The 20128-nt window shown below is 48.6% G+C and overlaps 6 protein-coding genes across 6 annotated transcripts; 4 read left to right on the top strand and 2 right to left on the bottom strand.

Moving 5' to 3' along the window:
* Positions 1 to 383: 383 nt before the first annotated feature.
* Positions 384 to 3780, top strand: N7516_000956 (nucleoporin Nup84/Nup107 family protein; the record flags this gene model as incomplete). The annotated part of the gene is made up of 6 exons (XM_057213678.1): positions 384 to 425; positions 486 to 729; positions 780 to 2801; positions 2855 to 3164; positions 3217 to 3344; positions 3398 to 3780. 6 exons carry the CDS (start codon positions 384 to 386, stop codon positions 3778 to 3780), a joined length of 3129 nt encoding a protein of 1042 aa, XP_057075561.1.
* Positions 3781 to 4247: 467 nt separating this feature from the next.
* N7516_000955 (uncharacterized protein) lies at positions 4248 to 4838 on the top strand (the record flags this gene model as incomplete). The annotated part of the gene is made up of 1 exon (XM_057213677.1): positions 4248 to 4838. One exon carries the CDS (start codon positions 4248 to 4250, stop codon positions 4836 to 4838), a length of 591 nt encoding a protein of 196 aa, XP_057075560.1.
* A 1214-nt stretch (positions 4839 to 6052) lies between these two features.
* Positions 6053 to 6445, bottom strand: N7516_000954 (putative urea hydro-lyase/cyanamide hydratase; the record flags this gene model as incomplete). The annotated part of the gene is made up of 2 exons (XM_057213676.1): positions 6053 to 6252; positions 6379 to 6445. The coding sequence occupies 2 exons, from the start codon at positions 6443 to 6445 to the stop codon at positions 6053 to 6055; spliced, it is 267 nt and encodes an 88-aa protein (XP_057075559.1).
* Positions 6446 to 7820: 1375 nt separating this feature from the next.
* Positions 7821 to 12119, top strand: pmcA (putative P-type calcium ATPase; the record flags this gene model as incomplete). Its single annotated transcript, XM_057213675.1, has 1 exon — positions 7821 to 12119. The coding sequence occupies one exon, from the start codon at positions 7821 to 7823 to the stop codon at positions 12117 to 12119; it is 4299 nt and encodes a 1432-aa protein (XP_057075558.1).
* Positions 12120 to 14254: 2135 nt separating this feature from the next.
* N7516_000952 (uncharacterized protein) lies at positions 14255 to 15654 on the bottom strand (the record flags this gene model as incomplete). Its single annotated transcript, XM_057213674.1, has 2 exons — positions 14255 to 15412; positions 15472 to 15654. 2 exons carry the CDS (start codon positions 15652 to 15654, stop codon positions 14255 to 14257), a joined length of 1341 nt encoding a protein of 446 aa, XP_057075557.1.
* Positions 15655 to 17663: 2009 nt separating this feature from the next.
* On the top strand, positions 17664 to 19413 carry N7516_000951 (purine-cytosine permease family protein; the record flags this gene model as incomplete). The annotated part of the gene is made up of 4 exons (XM_057213673.1): positions 17664 to 18092; positions 18182 to 18405; positions 18458 to 19220; positions 19279 to 19413. 4 exons carry the CDS (start codon positions 17664 to 17666, stop codon positions 19411 to 19413), a joined length of 1551 nt encoding a protein of 516 aa, XP_057075556.1.
* Between the last annotated feature and the right edge of the window lie 715 nt (positions 19414 to 20128).

Below are 20128 nucleotides of genomic sequence, written 5' to 3'. Positions count from 1 at the left end.
CAAGTGACCCATGTCGAAGATGGAGGATGTCACAATTCCCTTGCGGTCTGAGGTTCCATATGGAGGAACCCAGGCTAATTGAAGAACTGCATTTATTATAAGACAATCGTGAGCACGCAGAGAGGCCTCATGGACCTGTACGAAAATTGAGTTTTCATACCGAGACTCTAATGAAAGCCTATAGACATTAGAGAAGAAAAGAAAAGAAGGAGAGAAGGGCGCGGACGAAAATTCGTTGAAATAGCTTCTGGTGTTTCCGCTAGTCCCATTTAGGGTTAGTCTGTCAACGCGAAAACCAAAAGAGACAAACACAACTTATTCCACAGAGCTCCTCTCCAGGCCTCTCTCTCTCTCTCCTCCCTTCTATCTAAGTCTCCCCCATCATGGCGCCTTTAACTCGATCGGCTGCTGGGGCATTTACACCGGTGCGCCCGTGTTCTTTGTTCTTTGCTTCTTTTTTTGTTACATTCTAACCCTTTGTATAGGTTGCCCCGAGGCAAACTGAAGTGATCAGTATTGACGATGATTCGCAACAATCTTACGATGAGGATGAAGAATTGGAAGACAAGGAACTGAATTCGGAAGATCAATCTGAAGACCAGTCTGAAGATCAAGATGAGGACATGGACGAAGATATGGATGGCGACACCGTATCGGAGACCGGGTCCGATGTTTCTGATCCTGAGCCTTCTATGCAGTCTGCCTTTGGCATTTCGGTCAAGTCTGAAGGTTGGTTCAAGAACTGCTGTCTGATTCGCATTTACTAAATTCTATCCCAGATGCCCCGCTGTTCACCGCTGCAGGCGCCCAGGAAGCACTACACCCCCTTCGCCGGACGGCTGACCGCGTCACTCGCCAGATCGAAGCATTTGCCGATAAGCTAGATCAGTTCAAGCGCGACAATTCTACCGACGAGTTCAACAGTGCGCAGGCAGCTTACAAGCTCGTGCAGAGCTACCGCGACATTGCGAACAATGCGATCAAGGAAATCGAGACCCAACAGACCGTGGACCGGACAAAGACAGGCTTCCGGTCGAGCGGGTCGCAAGACACCAAGAATTATGAGGAGATACGACGATTGCAACTCGAGGCCGACACTTGGCGCCTCCTACTCAACTTGATCAGCATTGATGACCCCTCCAGCCGGGCCAGTTACAAGGTCGGACGACAGACAGCTTTCCAGAACCTTCACCGCTATTCAAGCGATCGCGAGATCTGGGAAGAGTTCCTCAATGCCGACCACTATGGTCTTGAATGTGTGGTTGCTATGCGATGGTTGGAGGAGACCTCCAAGACAGGAAACCAAGATTTCGACACTCTGATCTTGGAAATGGAGCAATACTCGCGAAGAGGCCAAGGATCGTGGACATCCGGTTGGCTTTATACCAAAGAGTCGATCAAGGGCCACAAACGTTTGCGCGCCTGGCCACAGCCTCTCGACCCCAATGACCCGGGAATCTCGCGCTCGCTTTTGAGCAAAGGCGAACAGAAACCGCTAGTCACTCAACTCGACCCTGATGCCATCACCCGTCAGAAGCACAGTCTAGAAAAGGAGGACAAATTCTTCGAGCGTGCCACCTGGATAACTTGCTGGAAGATGCTCAGACAGGGCGAGAACTGGACTAAGATTCGTGAATGGGCAGAGACTCGTCTGGAAGGATGGAGGGCCGTCAGCTTGTGCGGCTCTAGTGTGGATCCCAAGACAGGAAGTTCTCGATACCCATCTGACGATGGCCACACACGTTTGATGAACAGCCGATCCCAGGATTCATGGCGCACCGCCTGCTCTGCGCTAACACGCGACCCAAATACTGATGAATTCCAGCGAGCGGTCTACGCTTTACTTTCTGGCGAAACCGATGCTGCGGCCAGTGTCTGCCGCAGCTGGGACGACTTCCTTTACGTCTACTTCAACCGCGTCGTACTCTCGCGCTATCAAGGATTTTGCAAGCAATTCCACCGGAAATTGAGCCACTTCCCCAACACCCCTGTGGCATTCAACCCGGAGCCGGCTGGTCACGCAGAACTTCAAAAGTTCCTTGTCTATCTCAGGGGTAACGACCGGGTCAGCGGCGAAGCACGTAATCCGTTCCGCAACATCCAGGCCGCGATTCTCAGTAAAGGCTACGACACATTCTTCACTTCTTTGGCGCACGCTGTATCTCAAGTTAGCGCCGATAAATATGGGAACAGCTCTGTTATCCCAGAGATTGCGCGCAAGCCAGTAGATGAATCTTTCCTCATAGCTGCCGATGACGAAGAAGCTCTCAGGATTGCATCTCATGTTTACGTTGTGGCCAGTGCGAGGGGGTACGCCCGCGTGGATGCCCATTTCGTCGAAACAGCATCGGTCATCGTGGCTGGACATGTTGCCAACCTGGAAGAAAGAGGTCTATTCCACCTTGTCCCTCTTTACGTGTCTCTCCTCCCCGCGCCAATGGGACACGAAGTTCTATCCAAGATTCTCATTGAAATTGTTGACCCACAAGAAAAGATACAGCAAGTCCGGCTCGCGCGCAAACATCACATTGACATGGAAACTGTTCTTGATGTTCAATGGGCGTGGGCGAAGGAACATGTCTCTGCGATCGAACATTCTAGAGGAGTCACTGGTTATTCGAGAGTGCTGCGACGACCTGACGGTTCCCGGGCATTGGTGTCACCCAAGACCGACTTGATTGGGACCTCCGTCGCTCCTGAAGACGACAGGATGATTCGAAGTCTGGAGTGGCTTCGCTACATCGATGGCCAGTGGGATAAGATTTGCGATCTTGGATCCTGGCTGTACCGCAAGTTCTTCCGTAGGTTTTGTCACTCCTGTTGTTGAAAAACCGCCCGAACTGACTTTTACCAGTTGCTGATAAGCTTGCCGCTGCTCGCGAGGTGAGTTTCCGTATTCGGTTGGCTGATATCTCAATTGAAAAATTCGGATCCGATATCATTTCTATGCCTCCGCAAGAGGGAGCACAAACCGAGTCAACCACACCAAGTAGCCCCACCAAATCGAAGAGAAACAGCCTCCACCGACGAAGTCTTTCTGGCTCCAACAATATTGCACTGGTTTCGGCATACTACAAAGCTCATAGGGTTCTAGATCTGGAGAGTTTGGCTCTCGGGTTTGATGCTGTGGAGCAATTTGCATTGGTGCACGAGCAGATGTCCAAGTGAGTCCTCCCTTCCCCTGTTTCATCTCACCATCAAAGCTAATCAGCCCAGGACCAAACGTCGACGTGACTCGGGCACCTTGAAGGGCATGGGTCAAGACATGAACGAATGCGTGACTATTCTAGAAGACTGGGTTGGCGCAGTGGTCGCTGAAGACTGGCTACCCACATCTACCGATGGTATGTACTCGATGTTTTCGCGTTGGAATCTCAAGACTAACGGTTTCCTACAGCCGAGGAAGAACAAGACTTCGAACACATTCGGACAACCTACATTCCGGAGTTACTTCTCGATTGGCACAACGCTTTGTACTACGCCAGTCACACCCTCGAGCGCCACGACCTGTTGACATCCTGCATGATTGTGTCTATCTGGGCTGCAAACTACGAGCACATCACTCGCGCCTTTACAAAGTCACGACGCATGGCCGAGCTTGTCGATGTGCTCGCTTTGTCCAGCAAGGCCTTGGTCATCCGGGACTCCAGCCAGCGCAAGTCCCCAATGGACCACACCACCTTCGAAAAGGGCCAGGAATTGAAGATCTGGGATGTCACGATCTCCGAAGAAGAAAAGAAGAGGCTCGGGGTCGTATCGTCCGCAGATCGGGAGCAGTAAATCTAGCGGCGATTTGTTCTGTGTACATTAGCATGGGATTTGAGTGGATTTGAGTTTTTTTATTTTTTTTAACGGCGAGGCTCTGATATGAACGAAACTGGGTCAAATATGGAAGGAGGACAGGTTACTTCGTTTTACTACAGCTACTGCATGTCAATAAGACATCTATGAATGCACAACATCGTCTTTTATCAACAGTATACTCCTATATCGTCCTAGTCGTGCATTCGAAATGCCTAATTTAGATCTACCTGACTCATTTCAGGGTATGCCGTAACTAACAATAAAATCATCTCTTATTAGACTTATCTATATTCAAACAAAGAGTTGTCCTGGGAACTGGGTGACACTTGCCATCGATATCCTAAATTGCAGGGGTCCCAAGTCTTACCATTCTACAAATAATTCACATTTTATTATAACTCTTCGCTGACCTACTGCAATCTGTCCACCACGTCACATCCGCGATGACTATTTCATCAATATCTGAACCACGACGCCCGATAGTTCATCTCAATGGCTTCCCAGGCGTCGGAAAGCTAACCATCGCCCACTCCCTTCTAAAGCAACTCCCCTCCGCAAAACTCGTGCATAACCACCTCCTAATAAACCCCGCCGACGCTGTTCTCCACCGCACCCAGCCAGGTTATCAAAGCCTCCGCCGCGGAATCCGGAGCTCTATATTCTCCGCGCTGGCCAATGAGCCCGCAACATTCGACACAACTTACATCTTTACGGATTTCCAGAGCGACGACGGCCTCGGCACGGCCGTGTGCGCAGAATATCTCGCCACTGCAGAAGCACGACGTGCCGTTCTCGTACCTATTCTGCTCTTCTGTGACGAAAGGACCAATATGCAGCGCCTGGTCTCGTCGGATCGAGAATTACACTCGAAGCTGACAGACGTCGAGCTTGTCACCCAGTTCCGTCGTGAGGGGGATGTACATCGCTTCACTGGCCACCCAAATTATTTGGAACTCGATGTGTCTCATTTCACGCCCGAAGAGGCAGCGAAAACGATATGTGAGCATATCAGGGGTGTTTGTCCGGAGTTGTAAGATGGCGGGATGAAGGGTAATCAATGGGCGAGCAGTGGACGTCTCTCGGCGAGTGATGGATTTTTCCAGTATATTTCCTCTGACTATTCTTGGTTCTATTGCCAAAATATCAAACACATAGTTAAAAGATCTTTGGATAAGTGGGTTATCAGGTTGTCATGGTCTTACCAGTAGCTACTACTAGATCGTCGCTGGTATGTTGGAGAGGGTCAAGTTACACCTAGTAAGAGACGGGAAAATAAGTTCTAGCCTAGGAAACTAATGGAACTTCATTGATAGTGGTTGAGAATGTAGGCAGACCTGATGGAGGTAAAGTTACAGAATCTGTATAGCAATAGTGTATGTTTAAGAATATAGAATGTGGATGGTAAGTAAAGATGAACGGCACAATAAAGGATTCCACCCTATACATACATAGTATTTATACTCTAGCCCACAGTCTGGCCCCAACCGTCACGCTGGGATTTCCAGTGTCTCAACCTTAAAACGAAAAATTTCTGCAAGAGCAGTCGGCACGGCCTCATCCTTAATACTTGGTTCCGGTTAGGGGGTCATATATCCCTAGTAATCCTTGCTATGGGGCGCGGGACCTCAGACAGCAATATCGAGTCGCTGGGAGGGAAGGCCCGTGGATTGTGATTATCTTGGTATGAGCGTAGTGGCCCTTGAACCTTAAGAACATTCTACATCGAGGAACCCTAGGGCCAGCCATCAAAGCACGAGCAGCAAGTAGCATGGTTGGCTAGATTGACTTCCTCGCTGGGGAGGTTGAGGGAATCATGAGCTAAATAGATGCGAGGTACGACGAGTGTGTACCTAATAAGGAACTTTGCCCTTAGGAGAGATCATTGCGACATGTCCAGCTTCTTCCCAGGCGCGGTGCTACGACAGATCGCCTCTAATAGTGCGGGCCATGATATCTTGATCAAGATAAAGCGAGGTTAATGGTTTGAAAATATATTGATACCAAAGGGAGAGGCAGTGATATAGAGCGCACATATATATACAGTCAGAACACCTAGACCGCGCGGATAGAGCCGTCAGCCGATAAACATTAAGCATATACATACCAAAGATCGTCATCAACTGCAGAGACTGTCCTACAGCAGTGATATTACCAACGGGAGACAACCCCTGCTTGGTGTGTTCACGCGGGGCCGTCGCGGGCCCGAAGCTCGGATGGACTCCCCCGCTCACGAATATGGGCACCTACATTAATTAGCCTTGCCTTCGTCTTCATGGGTATCATTCTGCAAGACGCGCAATGCCAACACGCCGCCAAAGAACTCAAAATTTAGCCTGGTGGCGGTGATATTGGCCTCCATGGTCCCAATATCATGCAACAAACAAGCGAGGAGGCAAGTTTGGTTGTCCAAGTCCCAGTTTGCAAACAGGAATCGGTATCGTTTGCAAGCTCGAAATCATACACTCGTTGTGAGTGGTTGTAGACCTGGTTGGGTGCGTGTGTGCTAGTGGGGTTTCTAGGATTGGGGGGTTGGGGGAATGGTTGGTGCTGGGTAAAGTAAGGTGTACTCCGTACTGGTGAGGAGGTCTTGGGCAGAGGCTGGGACGGCGGTGAGGCCGTATTTGTTGGTTGGGTTGGACATTTCCTGGTTTTGAGGCTTTTGGGTTTTGATTGGGCTCTGTATGTTTGGGAGGTGAGAGGGTTGTCGGGATTAGTTAAGGAGAATAAGATTTTAGATTTGAGTGTTATCTTTTGTTGTGCTACATGTGTGACTTTGGGGCTGAACGGAAAATTTATGGCATGGGAGGTATATCTTGTACAACGTAACTATATACTAGGTATGCCCGATTCGGCTGGTTTAGATCTGTAGAGGACCGAGCTATATCGTAGGTCTACTTTATGTGCCCCGTGTAACGATTCTAAGCTTTTGATGGGTTTGAGCCAGTCTAATTAATGCATTGTGTTTACGAAGTACCTAGGTACCCTGATGTATGCCGTACGATGGCTTCGATGCAAGGATCGGATGTGGTCTGAGTGTGGCTGAGTCTATGTTTATGTGGTGCTATAACACCAGTTAATGTTCTACTAGTCCGTCAAGTTCCGGAAATCAGAGTTTGATTTTATAGATGAAAAAGGAAAAGTCTTACATATGGACTCCATCAACGTCGATCATCGTTGTAAATAGGGGACGTCACCACTTTGTTCAAGGGGCATACATATTGAGAGGCTGGATTAGAGATGAATAACTTAACGTCTGGGCTTTAATTGAATCTGTTAAATCTTCATTTGAAATTAGATCCAAGTGATTTAACATTTATTCAAGCTCTCTTCCAAATATTTTATTTTATTTTTCCATATTCCTCCCCCCTTATTTTGCCGAATCGGGATGTTGAGCATGTCCATTGTCTTGGCAAGTGAGGCAGTGCAGGCACTATATAGCTTGGTATTGGTGGTCTTTGCGGGATTTGCTCCTTATTCGTTAATTACCCACGTAAATATGGTGAAGAATTTTCTTCATTTTTTACAGACAGGAATATTATAAGATGGGTTATAGTTATGGGTTTATAGGTTAGTTATATGGGTTATATGGAGTACATCATCTACTTACAGTAGGATAACTCAAAGTGGAGAAATTGAAGGCCAAAAAAAAGGAAGAAATCCAATACTTAAGTCGGTAATCTAGGTAATCTATGCTGTAGGTAATCTAAGTAATCTAAGTAATCTAAGGTAACTAGGGTACTCCGTAATGAAGTTCTCGACCGTCCGGGTGGAGAGATAATTGACGTCTCCAACGGGGGCAAGTATTACCTTGCCGCTTGCCTCTCCTATCTTTTACACCTTTACACTTTTACACTTTACACCTTTACACCTTTACACTCTTTCAACCCTTACCTCTGGGGAGTTTAGGAGTTTTATGGAGTTCTTATCATTCTCTACTTTCTCCTTATCCACATGAACTACTCATCTACAAGGGTGTGTGCCACGCATGAATCGCGCATTGAATAGACACTCCCACAATGTCTGATCCGCACCCAAAAGATGAGCCGGGCCAATCAACCCTGCGCAGAGAGCGCGCGCCGACCATTACCATCGACACCTCGGCCGTCAACTCCCCTGATACCGAACACCCTCCCATCCAAGTCCTCTCTGGAGGATCACAGACCTACACCGATAATGCACAAGCCCCCGACACAACAGCACTGCTAAGCAATGGCAGTGTTTCTCCCACGGATATGCGGTCCACGTCCTCGATTCGCTCCAATGCCTCCTCCGAAGCTCGGGAACGAGAGAGCCGGCCAACCTCCCCACACAACATCTCATCACCCAAGATGAAGGCGCCTGAGGCACACTCAAACTTCCTTTCTGTTCCTGGAACACGCTCTCGAGGCAACTCCTTGGAGTCGGATGAGACTGGCCAAACATCGAGCACCTACGGCGGTGAAACATATGTGCCCTCAACATCCCACGAATCGAGATCCGATTTGGTCAAGAACGCCGCCATAAACGACATACACGATGAGGATGCCCTGACCCCAGACCCTGGCCGCGAATCCGAGTTCGAGGTTGAGGACAACAAGTTTGCTTTTTCCCCTGGTCAGCTGAACAAGCTTCTAAACCCGAAAAGCTTTAGCGCCTTCCACGCGTTAGGAGGTCTGCGAGGATTGGAAAAAGGCCTTCGAACTGATGTAAAAAGCGGCTTGAGTGTTGATGAGACAACCCTTGACGGAACTGTTCGTTTTGACGAGGTTGTTTCACCTTCCTCGCCTTCCTCGCCAAAGAAGAATATACCCAAGTCTGCCTCTCCAAATACATCACCGCCACCCGCCACTGAGGATCCCATCGTAACCCAGGGCGGAGAAGATTTCTTCGACCGCCGACGTATCTACGGGGATAATAAGCTTCCAGAGAAGAAATTGAAGACTATCTGGGAGCTTGCATGGATTGCCTACAACGATAAGGTGTTGATCTTATTGACGGTCGCAGCTGCAGTTTCACTTGCTGTGGGAATTCCGCAATCACTCCATCCAGCAAATCCTGATGAACCTGGCGTTGAATGGGTTGAAGGCTTGGCCATTCTTGTGGCCATTATTATCGTGGTTACGGTCGGTGCGGCGAACGACTGGCAAAAGGAACGACAGTTTGCGAAACTCAACAAAAAGAAGGAGAATCGACAAGTCAAAGTGACGCGGTCCGGCCGAACGGAGGAAATTTCCATCCACGATGTCTTGGTTGGTGATTTGATGCTTCTGGAACCTGGTGATATGGTCCCAGTTGATGGGATCTTGATCGAAGGCCACGACCTCAAGTGCGACGAATCTTCAGCTACTGGCGAGTCTGACGTTCTCCGCAAAACCCCAGGCGATGAAGTGTACCGGACAATCGAGCAACACGAAGACCTGAAGAAGATGGATCCTTTTATCATTTCTGGTGCCAAGGTTTCTGAGGGCGTCGGCACGTTTTTGGTCACTGCTACCGGTATGCACGCCACCTACGGCCGGACGATGATGTCCCTCCAAGAGGAGGGCGAGACAACACCTTTACAAACTAAGCTCAACAAGTTGGCTGAGTACATTGCCAAGCTCGGTCTCGCTTCTGGTTTGTTGCTGTTTGTGGTCCTTTTCATCAAGTTTTTGGTTAGTCTCAAGGGCATGGAAGGTGGTGCCGACCGCAAGGGTCAAGCATTCCTGCAGATTTTCATTGTTGCTGTTACAATTGTCGTTGTCGCGGTACCTGAAGGTTTACCACTTGCTGTCACACTCGCTCTGGCCTTTGCTACAACACGAATGCTCAAAGACAACAACCTGGTTCGCTACCTCAAAGCTTGTGAAACTATGGGCAATGCTACCACGATTTGTTCTGACAAAACTGGAACCTTGACGGAGAATAAAATGACTGCAGTGGCTGCGACGTTGGGTACCACGTCTCGGTTTGGAAAGTATTCTGGTGTCTCGTCCGATGATCAAAGTGAAATAACCCCCTCGGATTTCGTCTCTACCCTATCGCCCTCGGTGAAGGATGTCTTACTCCAATCGATTGTGTACAACTCAACCGCATTTGAAGGCGAGGCCGATGGAGTTAAGACATACATTGGATCCAAGACAGAGACTGCCCTCTTGACTTTCGCTAGGGATTACCTCGGAATGGGGGTTCTTGGCGAAGCGAGAGCGAACGGCAAACTCGCGCAGATGTTCCCATTCGACTCAGGCCGCAAATGCATGGCAGTTGTGGTCCAGCTGGAGAATGGGAAATACAGAATGTTAGTTAAGGGCGCTGCAGAGATTCTAGCCGCCAAGTCGACGCGCATTGTCCGAGACCCTACCGACTCTCTGTCGGAGGCTCCTGTTACCGATGAGGAGAGGAGTTCACTGGACAATATTATGAACAACTACGCCACCCGCTCCCTCAGGTGCATTGCCCTGGTTTACCGTGACTTCGAACAATGGCCACCCCGTGGGGCTCCTACGGCGGAAACCGATCGCAACCAGGCAGTTTTCGAACCTATCTTCAAGGACATGGCAATGTTGGGAATCTTCGGTATTCAAGACCCTGTCCGAGCAGGTGTTGCCGAGGCAGTGTACACATGTCAAAAAGCTGGAGTGTTCGTTAGAATGGTGACTGGTGATAACATCATAACCGCTAAGGCTATCGCCCAGGAGTGTGGTATCTACACACCTGGTGGTATCGCCATTGAGGGACCCAAATTCCGCAAGCTGAGCTCACGCCAAATGAACCAAATCATCCCAAGACTCCAGGTCATCGCCCGCTCTAGCCCCGATGATAAGAAGATCCTGGTGAATCAACTCAAGAAGCTTGGAGAGACTGTTGCTGTCACTGGTGATGGTACCAACGATGCTCAGGCTCTCAAGAATGCCGATGTTGGTTTTGCAATGGGTATCACTGGTACCGAAGTTGCCAAAGAGGCCTCTGACATTATTCTCATGGATGACAACTTCTCCTCTATCGTCAAGGCTATGGCATGGGGTCGCACCGTCTGTGACGCCGTTAAGAAGTTCCTTCAGTTCCAAATCACTGTCAACATCACCGCCGTTATTCTCACCTTCGTCTCTGCAGTCGCTAGTGATAGTGAGGATTCAGTGCTCAGCGCAGTGCAGTTGCTGTGGGTCAATTTGATCATGGACACCTTTGCCGCTCTCGCTTTGGCGACAGACCCTCCTACACCAACAGTGCTCGACCGCAGACCCGAATCGAAATCCGATCCCCTCATCACTCTGACAATGTGGAAGATGATCATTGGACAGTCCATCTATCAGCTGGTTGTAACTTTCGTTCTGAATTTCGCCGGAGCTAAGATTTTTCCTTGGGATTTCGGCCACCTGCAGACTGTGGTATTCAACACTTTTGTGTTCATGCAAATTTTCAACCAGTATAACTCTCGTCGTATTGACAACAAGCTCAACATTTTGGAAGGTATCTGGAACAACCGTTGGTTCATTGGTATTCAGCTCATCATTATTGGAGGTCAAGTCTTGATCATCTTTGTTGGCGGCGCTGCTTTCTCTGTGAAACGTCTTGACCAAGGCTCGCAGTGGGCCGTTAGTCTTGTTCTCGGAGCGATCTCTTTACCCATCGCTGTGATCATTCGTCTTATTCCGGATGAATTCGCCGCCAGGCTTGTGCCCCACTTTTGGCATCGCAACAAGGGTCCCGAATTGGTCGTCTCAGACGAGGACCGCAATTACGAATGGAACCCCGCCCTGGAAGAAATCCGCGATCAGCTTGCCTTCATCAAGAGTGTCCGCGGCGGCCGCCTGCGCCACATCCGCCACAAGCTGCAACACCCTCAGGAACTCCTTCCTCGGTCTCGCAGTGGTTCCCGCTCTCGTGATTCCTCCGCCCCACCCACACCGAATGGCGACAACGACAATGACACCGGCAGCCCGACCCCACAGCCAGCTACTCCCGAGTCTCGTTCTAGACGGAGCACGCGGTCACGATCGAACTCGACGTTCGGACCCGCCGCTGCTATGGCAGGTATCGTTGCCGGTAGTATTGCCGGATGGTCTCCCATCGAGCGACCCCAGAACGAGCCCGAGATCAGCTTCCCGACAAACGGCGGCCCTCACAGCGGCCTTGATCGCGAGCAAGGGATTGAAGTTCACCCGGATACCGCTGCTGATGATCGTATCTTGAACGAGTACTCCGCTACCTCCAAAACACCCCCGAGCCAAAACCCGGATCTGATTCCATTCTTCGAGCATGCCCCGTCGGTGGACCGCGCGCCCTCTAGCCGTGGCCGACGCTCTTTGTCTCAGCGATCGAGATCGAGATCGAGTCTCTCTCAATCGCAGGTCTGAGCCCACATCCGCTTTCTTCTACTCCTTTCTTTTTCTCCCCGATCATCGGGGATACTTTAATTCGTCATGCCCTTATTCTCCTTCGACTCAAACTCTACTGCTCTATTTTCGGTGTCTGGAAAGGTGATTCGGCGCAACGCTGTTGAAATTAAGCATAGACTCCTCTGTACTTTTGGGTCCATACAATCATTTGCATTTGGGTTCGGTGGCCAGGCTGGCCTTTTCTTTTGGATATCTCTTGGCGTATACAAGGCCTCCGCGCCATTCAGCATTTAATTTCCTTTTTTTGTTTTCTCTCTTGTTCCTGATTGTCAAATTCTCAGATTCTGAAGATACCACTTTCTTTCCCACTTTCGTTCTTTGTAAATTACTCCACATGCTCTCTATAAACTTGTATTGTAGCTCCATGCTGTCAAGTTTGCCTAATAGGTATTCTCACTACTTCTCATATTGCCATCGCTTTTTGGTAAAACTACGGAATCTTTTCTACATCTCTAATTTTCACTTAACCTTCATACTTCCTCGTACTTCCTAGGCCTTTACTCGTCGGTTACAGTTAAACCTAGTAAATAGTGCTTCTCTCACTTAACTCTAACCTAAGGTTCTACTAACTAGTTAGCCTTCCTTATACTTTACTCGCCGCTTTACCCTCTTTACTCTATAACCTTGTAAACAGTGCTTCTCTCACTTGAGGTATACTACTTCTCTCACTTAAAGTCCCACTAGTCAACCTCCTCTTTCGTGATTCAAAGTGCTCATTAGTTCTCAAGCTCGTCTTTTCCTATACCCTTGATCTTTCCCTCTGTCCACACAGAGTCCCATCGAAAGGGCAACCTTCCGCAAAGACACCCCCGGCTACAGTGAGACCCCAAAAGTGCCTTTGAAGCAGTGCACCTTACTAACCCTGAGCAATAGACCCGAAAAAAGACTTCCAATCCTAAACAGGTCAATATGACTTACACGAAGAGCGCGTTCTAGTCTGTGACGAGAGGGGTATACAAGGTAGGCTAGAAGGAAGAGCTAAGACAACTCCAGGAGCCGTCTTCGACGCTCAGTACGAAGATCTTAAGCTGAGCGCCTTCAAGGGCGCTTTGCCTCCGTACTAGGTCAGTATTGTGAGCTATTAATAGGAAATTCACACTGACGCATACATATAGGTCAAATTGCGCAGTACATGCTCGGGTTGGACCTGAAATATGGCTTCTGACAACTTACAACCAAACTGTCTTTATTCGGAAGGTCGATATCGGTCGAGCATGGGGACTGGAGTATTCTCCAGTAATTTACCATAAAAGCAGAGGAAGCAGAGGAAGCATATGGGGTAGGTCAGTGTCATTTTATCAGAGTCTTTTACCATGTTGGATCATTGGCCCTAGCAGACTCCAATTTCAACACTAGCACAGGCATGCGGAACCAGAAGTGACCAGGCAGTATTCGTCTAAGAGGCTACTGTCTTATCAACCAACTGTACATAATAATATTCCTGTGAGTGTTCGCCACGTCTACTCACACCAACGTGCTATTATTTCCTAGCATACCATAGCAAATGTCAATAAGAGCTCGAAAGGACAATTCGGTTTCCTCCTCAGCTAATTACACGAAGTATCTGCAGGAACCCCAGATAAATGGAATGGACTCCTTTTTATCTATAGGAGTAACAAGCGGTCCTAAACACGGGGTAACTTCGGTAATTGGTCTTGGGGTAAATATCATGCCGCCTCTCTCCACAGGGACCTGTGGGGAAACTGGGTTACTATTCAACTTTCCACGAATACCTAGACACGAAGGATTCTTGAATTCTTCAGGGAAGTCTGCTCTAACTTACTTTATCAGAAGCTTGCTACTCCACAAATATCCACTCCAGGGGTGTCGGCTTCCGATATGTATAGATCAGTCCACCAACTAGTTCGGATATATACCTAACTAGGATCGCCCACTACAGCAAATGGAACGCTCTGCGAAGGCGATATCTGACCTATTATCCATTTCGATTGCTTATGCTCTTTCATTTGTGCAAAGTTTGGGGGGATGATGCAGGGTTATAGTGAATCAGGACTACTCACAGTGGTTATACACTGCGATACACTAGTTCATAAGCGGAAGATATCCCCGAGGCCCGAACTTGCAGACATACTCTACCAAGCCCTCATACCACACCCACTCGCCCTAACCCAAACATCCACAATCCGAGAGGTCTCACTGTCTTGATCCGAATCGACAACAAAATACCATCCATAAAAGGCACCAGTAACGCAAGCATGATTCGGGTGCACTTTAACCACTTGTCCGATTCGCAGGGGAATCTTCGCCAGCGACTCACTCTCCCAGGTCACAATCGCATGTTCCTGACTGATCCTATCAACAACCAATCTCTCCGATGAAGCTTTGCCCAATCCATCTAGCCGCCAAGAAGAAACAACCCCCCAGCCCGAGTAACTCGGGCACGGCTCTCGACCCAGTGCAAGCGTCCCCGCAGCTAGAAGCGCCTCGGGCTTGTCACGCTCGCCGTCGTTATAGACACTGCATACTTCAGCGAGCACCGAGATGGCAATTTCATCCTCCAGAACTCCAGAATCAGCACTAGCATTTGTGGAGAACTGCTGCATATCCAGGATGGGATAGACGCCAGCATGCAGCTCGACATTTGTCTCGCGAAGCAAAGCCTTCAGTTCCTGCGCTTCCGCACAGGGAGAGTTCTCACGCAGCAAGTTCTGGGATGAGACGACCTGCGGGGTAGCACCAACACTGATGATCAATTCCCTTTCGGGCAATAGATGGAAATTTCTCTCCAAGGCATCTTTGCATCCGCGGATCTCACTGATCAAATGGCCCATCGCTTGATCGGGGGTTGTTCCGCTATAACTCAGACTGCTGTGTGAATACAATCCGAGGAGTCTTGCCCCGCCTTTTTCTTCCGCGGAGGCAAGCTTCTCGAGTAACCCGTTCTTATTGAGGGATACGGGTGGTAAGCCGGCGCGGTGATAGCCCGTGTCGACCTTGACAAAAGCGCAGGTTGGATGTCCTGCTAGAGAAGATAGTTTCTCCAGGTAGGGAAGTTGGTCTGGGTGGTCAATCATCACTGTGATGCTGTTCTCGCCTAGCTCGCGGGCTGCTTTGGCTAGTAGTGGAACCTGTGATGGGACGAGGGGGATGCCGTAGAGAATGTTAATTTTGCAGCCTTTTTGTTTCAGATCCTGTAGTAGAGGGATCATCATCTCGATCTCTAGGACTGTGGAGGCTATGAAATTGGCCTCGGTGCTGTCGCCGATTTGGAGCTTAGCGATTTCGGGTGTCTGATGTTCGTAAGTTGAGTGTAATTACGTGGAGAATATGGTATCTGAGGCCTTTTTACCTTGTGCGACTTAACATGAACTCTGAATCCGACATCGAGTGTTTTTATTGTGCGTAGCATTGTCTCGCAGTGTCGTCGAATGATTGCTACGTCAAGGATTGCGGCTGGTTTGGGCACATCGCTGATATCTTTGCCGATGTAGAACTTCTGCAGGTCTTCTTGAGATGGGGTTATGGAGGCCATTTTAGAATATGTAGCAGGTTACTGGGAAGTGTGAAATAGGGAAATCGAGAAACAGAAGTTGGATATTTCTATTCTCCCCTCATTCTTAAATAGGAAATGTGGGGCGGAGGATGTCAAGTCCGGCTTCGCCTTCCATTTAAGGCCATCGGATACTTTCAATCTATCACCACGGCATAATCTTTTGGCACAAGTGGCCTCTCTAATATCTGTCCTAAGAGGCCTACCTGCTTGTGTATTCTGCAACTCATTGTTTGAAGTCTCTAAGGTCTTGTTTCTAACCTATTCATCAGGAAGCTCCAACCGATACATCGATCCAATATTGACCACTATTAAGGTGAATAAACGGTGTTGTTTGATGCTTGGGGGATCTATGGTATTTATATCCATCAAGATGCACGTCATTCATTACTTTAGGGGCTCAAAAACACTACTACTTCTGTATTTCAAGGCCACGATACTCGTTCAGAAAGATGTTTCAGGCCAGCAGTCCCCGAAGCAAGCCAAAGGAGCCAAATCAAACATTTATCGGACATTGGTCTTTTTAGTTTCCAGTACAGGACCCTCAGTATCCCCATAATAGGAGCTCCAATTGGAGGGCCCCTGGTAGATACCTACTGAATATGTTATAACTAGTACATTTATACTGGACATAACGCATCATGTCAAATGTTATACATAGAAAGGTCGATTTCATAAATTAGGCAGTTTTCCGCCGTCTATCTGTGAAACTCGGGTGTCCAAAATATATGTCGCCAACGCCTAAAAAGCAGGAGAGTTCGCCTCCACGAATTTCGGCTTGTGGGACAGACGAGACGGGGGGAAAGCTTGGCTGGACTTGTAGGAAAGTATCTGAGCTAGATACTCGAGCTACGTAATATCACATAATTCGGGGGTTCGTGTGTCTAAGCCTTCCGAGAAGACCGGCCATGAGAGAGGTCGGGATGAAGGGGGATTTGCTCTTACAAAGAGCATGTAGCACCATTCAAGTCTTCATAATGCCCCCTGTATAATGTACCACTTAACTCATGCTCAGATGAGCTATACCGCGGTGCCGGTGACAACCGAACAGCGAGAAACTTTCCATATGCAGTAACTAAGCTAAGTTATGAATAGCTTAATGAAGTTAAACACTAATCGGAGCTATTTAAAAGGGTTCCTTCCCTCAAGCCGTCATATACTAAGAGCTATAGCGAATCATTACAGAAGATGTCCGGGGAAGCATTCGTGCCGCAGCAATCACAAGGGACCAGAATACATTTCTCGCGGAAGTTGCTTAACAAAACTTCGGCTGATCATCATCCTCCTTTCAAAATCTGGTCATCGTACAGAATCGTGAGCTAACACATACTCCTTGCGTCGACAACATTCCATAGCATGCATATTCGGAGCTTTCCAGCATACCACTTACCCCATACGGGAATTTATCGCGGATCACAGGGGTCGACCGGACTTTTATTTTTTATGGTGTGGCTGTCATGGGCCTATCCCTTCCTTTGATTGTATCATGAGATGGCTACAGACTCACCGAATATGTGTGTTGGTGAGTGTCCTGGTGGATGGGACAATATTGCTCATCTCCACACTTCCAAGGTTGTATGTTGGGATAGAGCTGGGTAGCTTTCTTTTTTCTCCACCAGACGATCAATGATCTACAATCTACAGAGTGTGTTTGTTCACGGTTGTATTGCAATGGTTCAATTCCAGGCCTCATCATTGGATACCGTCTGCGAGCTGCTCGGTTGGTGCCTTGATTGCTGAGGAATGTGTATGTATCCAGTTTCCCCTCGGGTTGTTACACCGTCTCACTGTGTAGACAGGGTGATGTTAGTATTCAACGGCTTAGCAATGGTGCACTGGCCCCGCATGCTTTTTCCCTTATATCTATCATATCATAGCTGACCCCCTCCGTCATGTTTTATACAAACGGCTCATTTCCCTCAACTTTTGTGGCTATTGTATAGCCGTGGATTTACGACATCCAATCTACACGTCCTTCGAGATATCCGAGGATGAAGGCTGACGATGTCGAGAAGGCCCACAGCTCGCCTGCTCTTGGGAGTCTGAGCCAATTTCACCTCGACAAAAGCGCTTCCAACAGCTCCTCCGACGACTCAGATCTCACAAAGCCTGGTCCCGTACCACAATCAAGATGCTCACGATGGGCTGCAAGCTTGAGAAATGTGGAGAGGCGTGGCATCGAGCCTATTCCTATCGAAGATCGAGAACCAATAACGTCTTCAACCATACTTCATATGCTGCTAATGTGGTTTAGCATGACATTGGCTACGAATAACATCGTTGTTGGATCAATGGGTACACTCGTGCTTGGCCTGAGCTTCAGGGATGCGGCCCTCTGTGCTGTATTTGGGTGTTTAGCCGGCAATTGCACTGTTGGCTTTATAAGTATATGGGGACCGAAAAGCGGGAACCGAACTTTGGTATGTTGGTCTGGAGACATCGGTTTTTCTATGCACGAGGAGAACAAAGTGCTATTAACAAAATGATCGGATGCTCATGAATTTGATAGATCGTGGCCCGATATTTCATGGGGTATTATCCCAGCAAAGTTTGCATTATCCTGAACCTTTTCACCAATATCGGGTATAGCATGGTAAACTGCGTCGTCGGTGGCCAGATCTTGTCTGTGGTCTCTGGCGGCCATCTTTCTGTGATAGTGGGCATTATCATTGTCGCCGTTTCTAGTTGGGTCATGGCTCTGTTTGGGATGAAAATCTTCCAATTATATGAACGGTAAGGATTGACAGCCCAGAATACCGGAAATGCATATTCTAATCAATATAAGAGTTGCCTGGTTGCCACAGCTGCTGGTGATATGCGTGATGGTGGGTTCAGCAGGGCCTAATTTCGACTTCAACATCCAAACACCAATGTCGACAGAGCACTTAATCGCCAAAATAATAACCTTCCTCTCCTTGGCATTGTCCATTCCCCTTGCCTGGGCCCCGCTTGCCGCCGATTACTATGTGTATATCCCGCCACAAATGAAGAGCTATCGGACATTCCTAGTCACAGTCTTCGCCGCCACTTGTGCCATGTCAATCGTTCTTCTTATGGGTGTTGGTCTTGGAACCGTGATTGCCAGCTCGCCACATTTGGCGGCCAAGTTTGGCAGCAGTCCTGGGGGCGTTCTGATGACAGCATACGACGGTCTCGGAGGGTTCGGGAAATTCTGTGCTGTCATCAATGTTCTCGCCCTGGTTGCCAATAATACTCCCGGGGCGTACTCAATGGGAATGAACTTTCAGATGATTGGCGGGGTGTTTGGAAAGGTTCCCCGACCAGTCTTCACGACTCTTGCTACGGTGATCTATGCCGCATGCGCGATGGGAGGCCGGGACCGGCTGTACGAGATCTTTAAGTCTTTCTTGCCTCTGATCGGATACTGGGTTATGATGTTTGTCGTGATTGTCTTTGAAGAACACATGGTCTTCCGTCGGAGAAGAGGCTATGACTGGTCTCAGTGGAACTGTCGCGACAAACTGCCTTTGGGGATCGCCGCGGGAGTTGCTTTCCTTGTTGGCTGGGCTGGTGCAATTGTTGGCATGGTAAGCCTTCTATTCTCACAAATCCGACTAGTCGTCTCTCGCTAACACTTCACTTTAGTCCCAATCGTATTATATCGGCCCCATCGCGCAGATGGCTGGCGAAGCTGATCTGGGCCTCTGGTTGGGCGCGGGATTTACTGCGGTGTTCTTCCCACCGCTACGGGCATTGGAGCTCAGATTCATTGGTCGTTAGTGGTGTGCCACACTTTTTACGCGTTGGCATAATGATCTGCTAGTTAGGAAGTGTGGAGGCAGAACATTTTATATCCCCTCAACATAAACCAGATAGTATATAGTGATATGGGAACTGTAAAGACCCGATGTGATAGTGTCAGGCTAGACCTATAATCCAAATAATTTCAATAGAATTCGTTTAAACACTGAAGCTGTAACACACCCTAGACCAGGTTCGTTCGCCTAAGAATAAATGCTACAGTGCTTACGAGGCGTGATCGCATGCACGTGCATCTCGCACAGCTGAGAATGCCATCGGCACTTTGTCAAATGTAGATTTGGGATTACAGTGGTGCGATAATACTCCGGCTTGAGGCCCTTCTTCGCATATAATAGTATAGTCGGATAGTCCGAGGATGTGAATGTTGATTCTCATCTCCGAGGCTCGGTATTTCGAACACCCCGCGTTTGGAATCATCTAATTATATTCTCTAGATTAGATGAAAGAACAAACTTGAAACCCTACTACTCCGTACATGCTCTAAGGGTTATCTGAGACCTCATACGCAGGGTGTTATGTATACAAGTGACACAATTGGCAGTTCATAAAACCTTGTGGGGATTCATAAATGGACCTGTCCCGTGGGTCACCACCACCACCACAATCTTATTTAAACCTCGTGGAACCCCCTAGCTGAGGTCCCATCCCCGCGTCAATATGAATTACACCGACA

Source organism: Penicillium verrucosum (genome assembly GCF_028828655.1).
Source record: "Penicillium verrucosum strain IBT 35672 chromosome Unknown utg000001l_segment0_segment0, whole genome shotgun sequence".
NCBI classification, from domain to species: Eukaryota; Fungi; Ascomycota; class Eurotiomycetes; order Eurotiales; family Aspergillaceae; genus Penicillium; species Penicillium verrucosum.
Note: the sequence above shows the minus strand (reverse complement) of the source record. Positions and strands in the feature narration are given on the sequence as shown.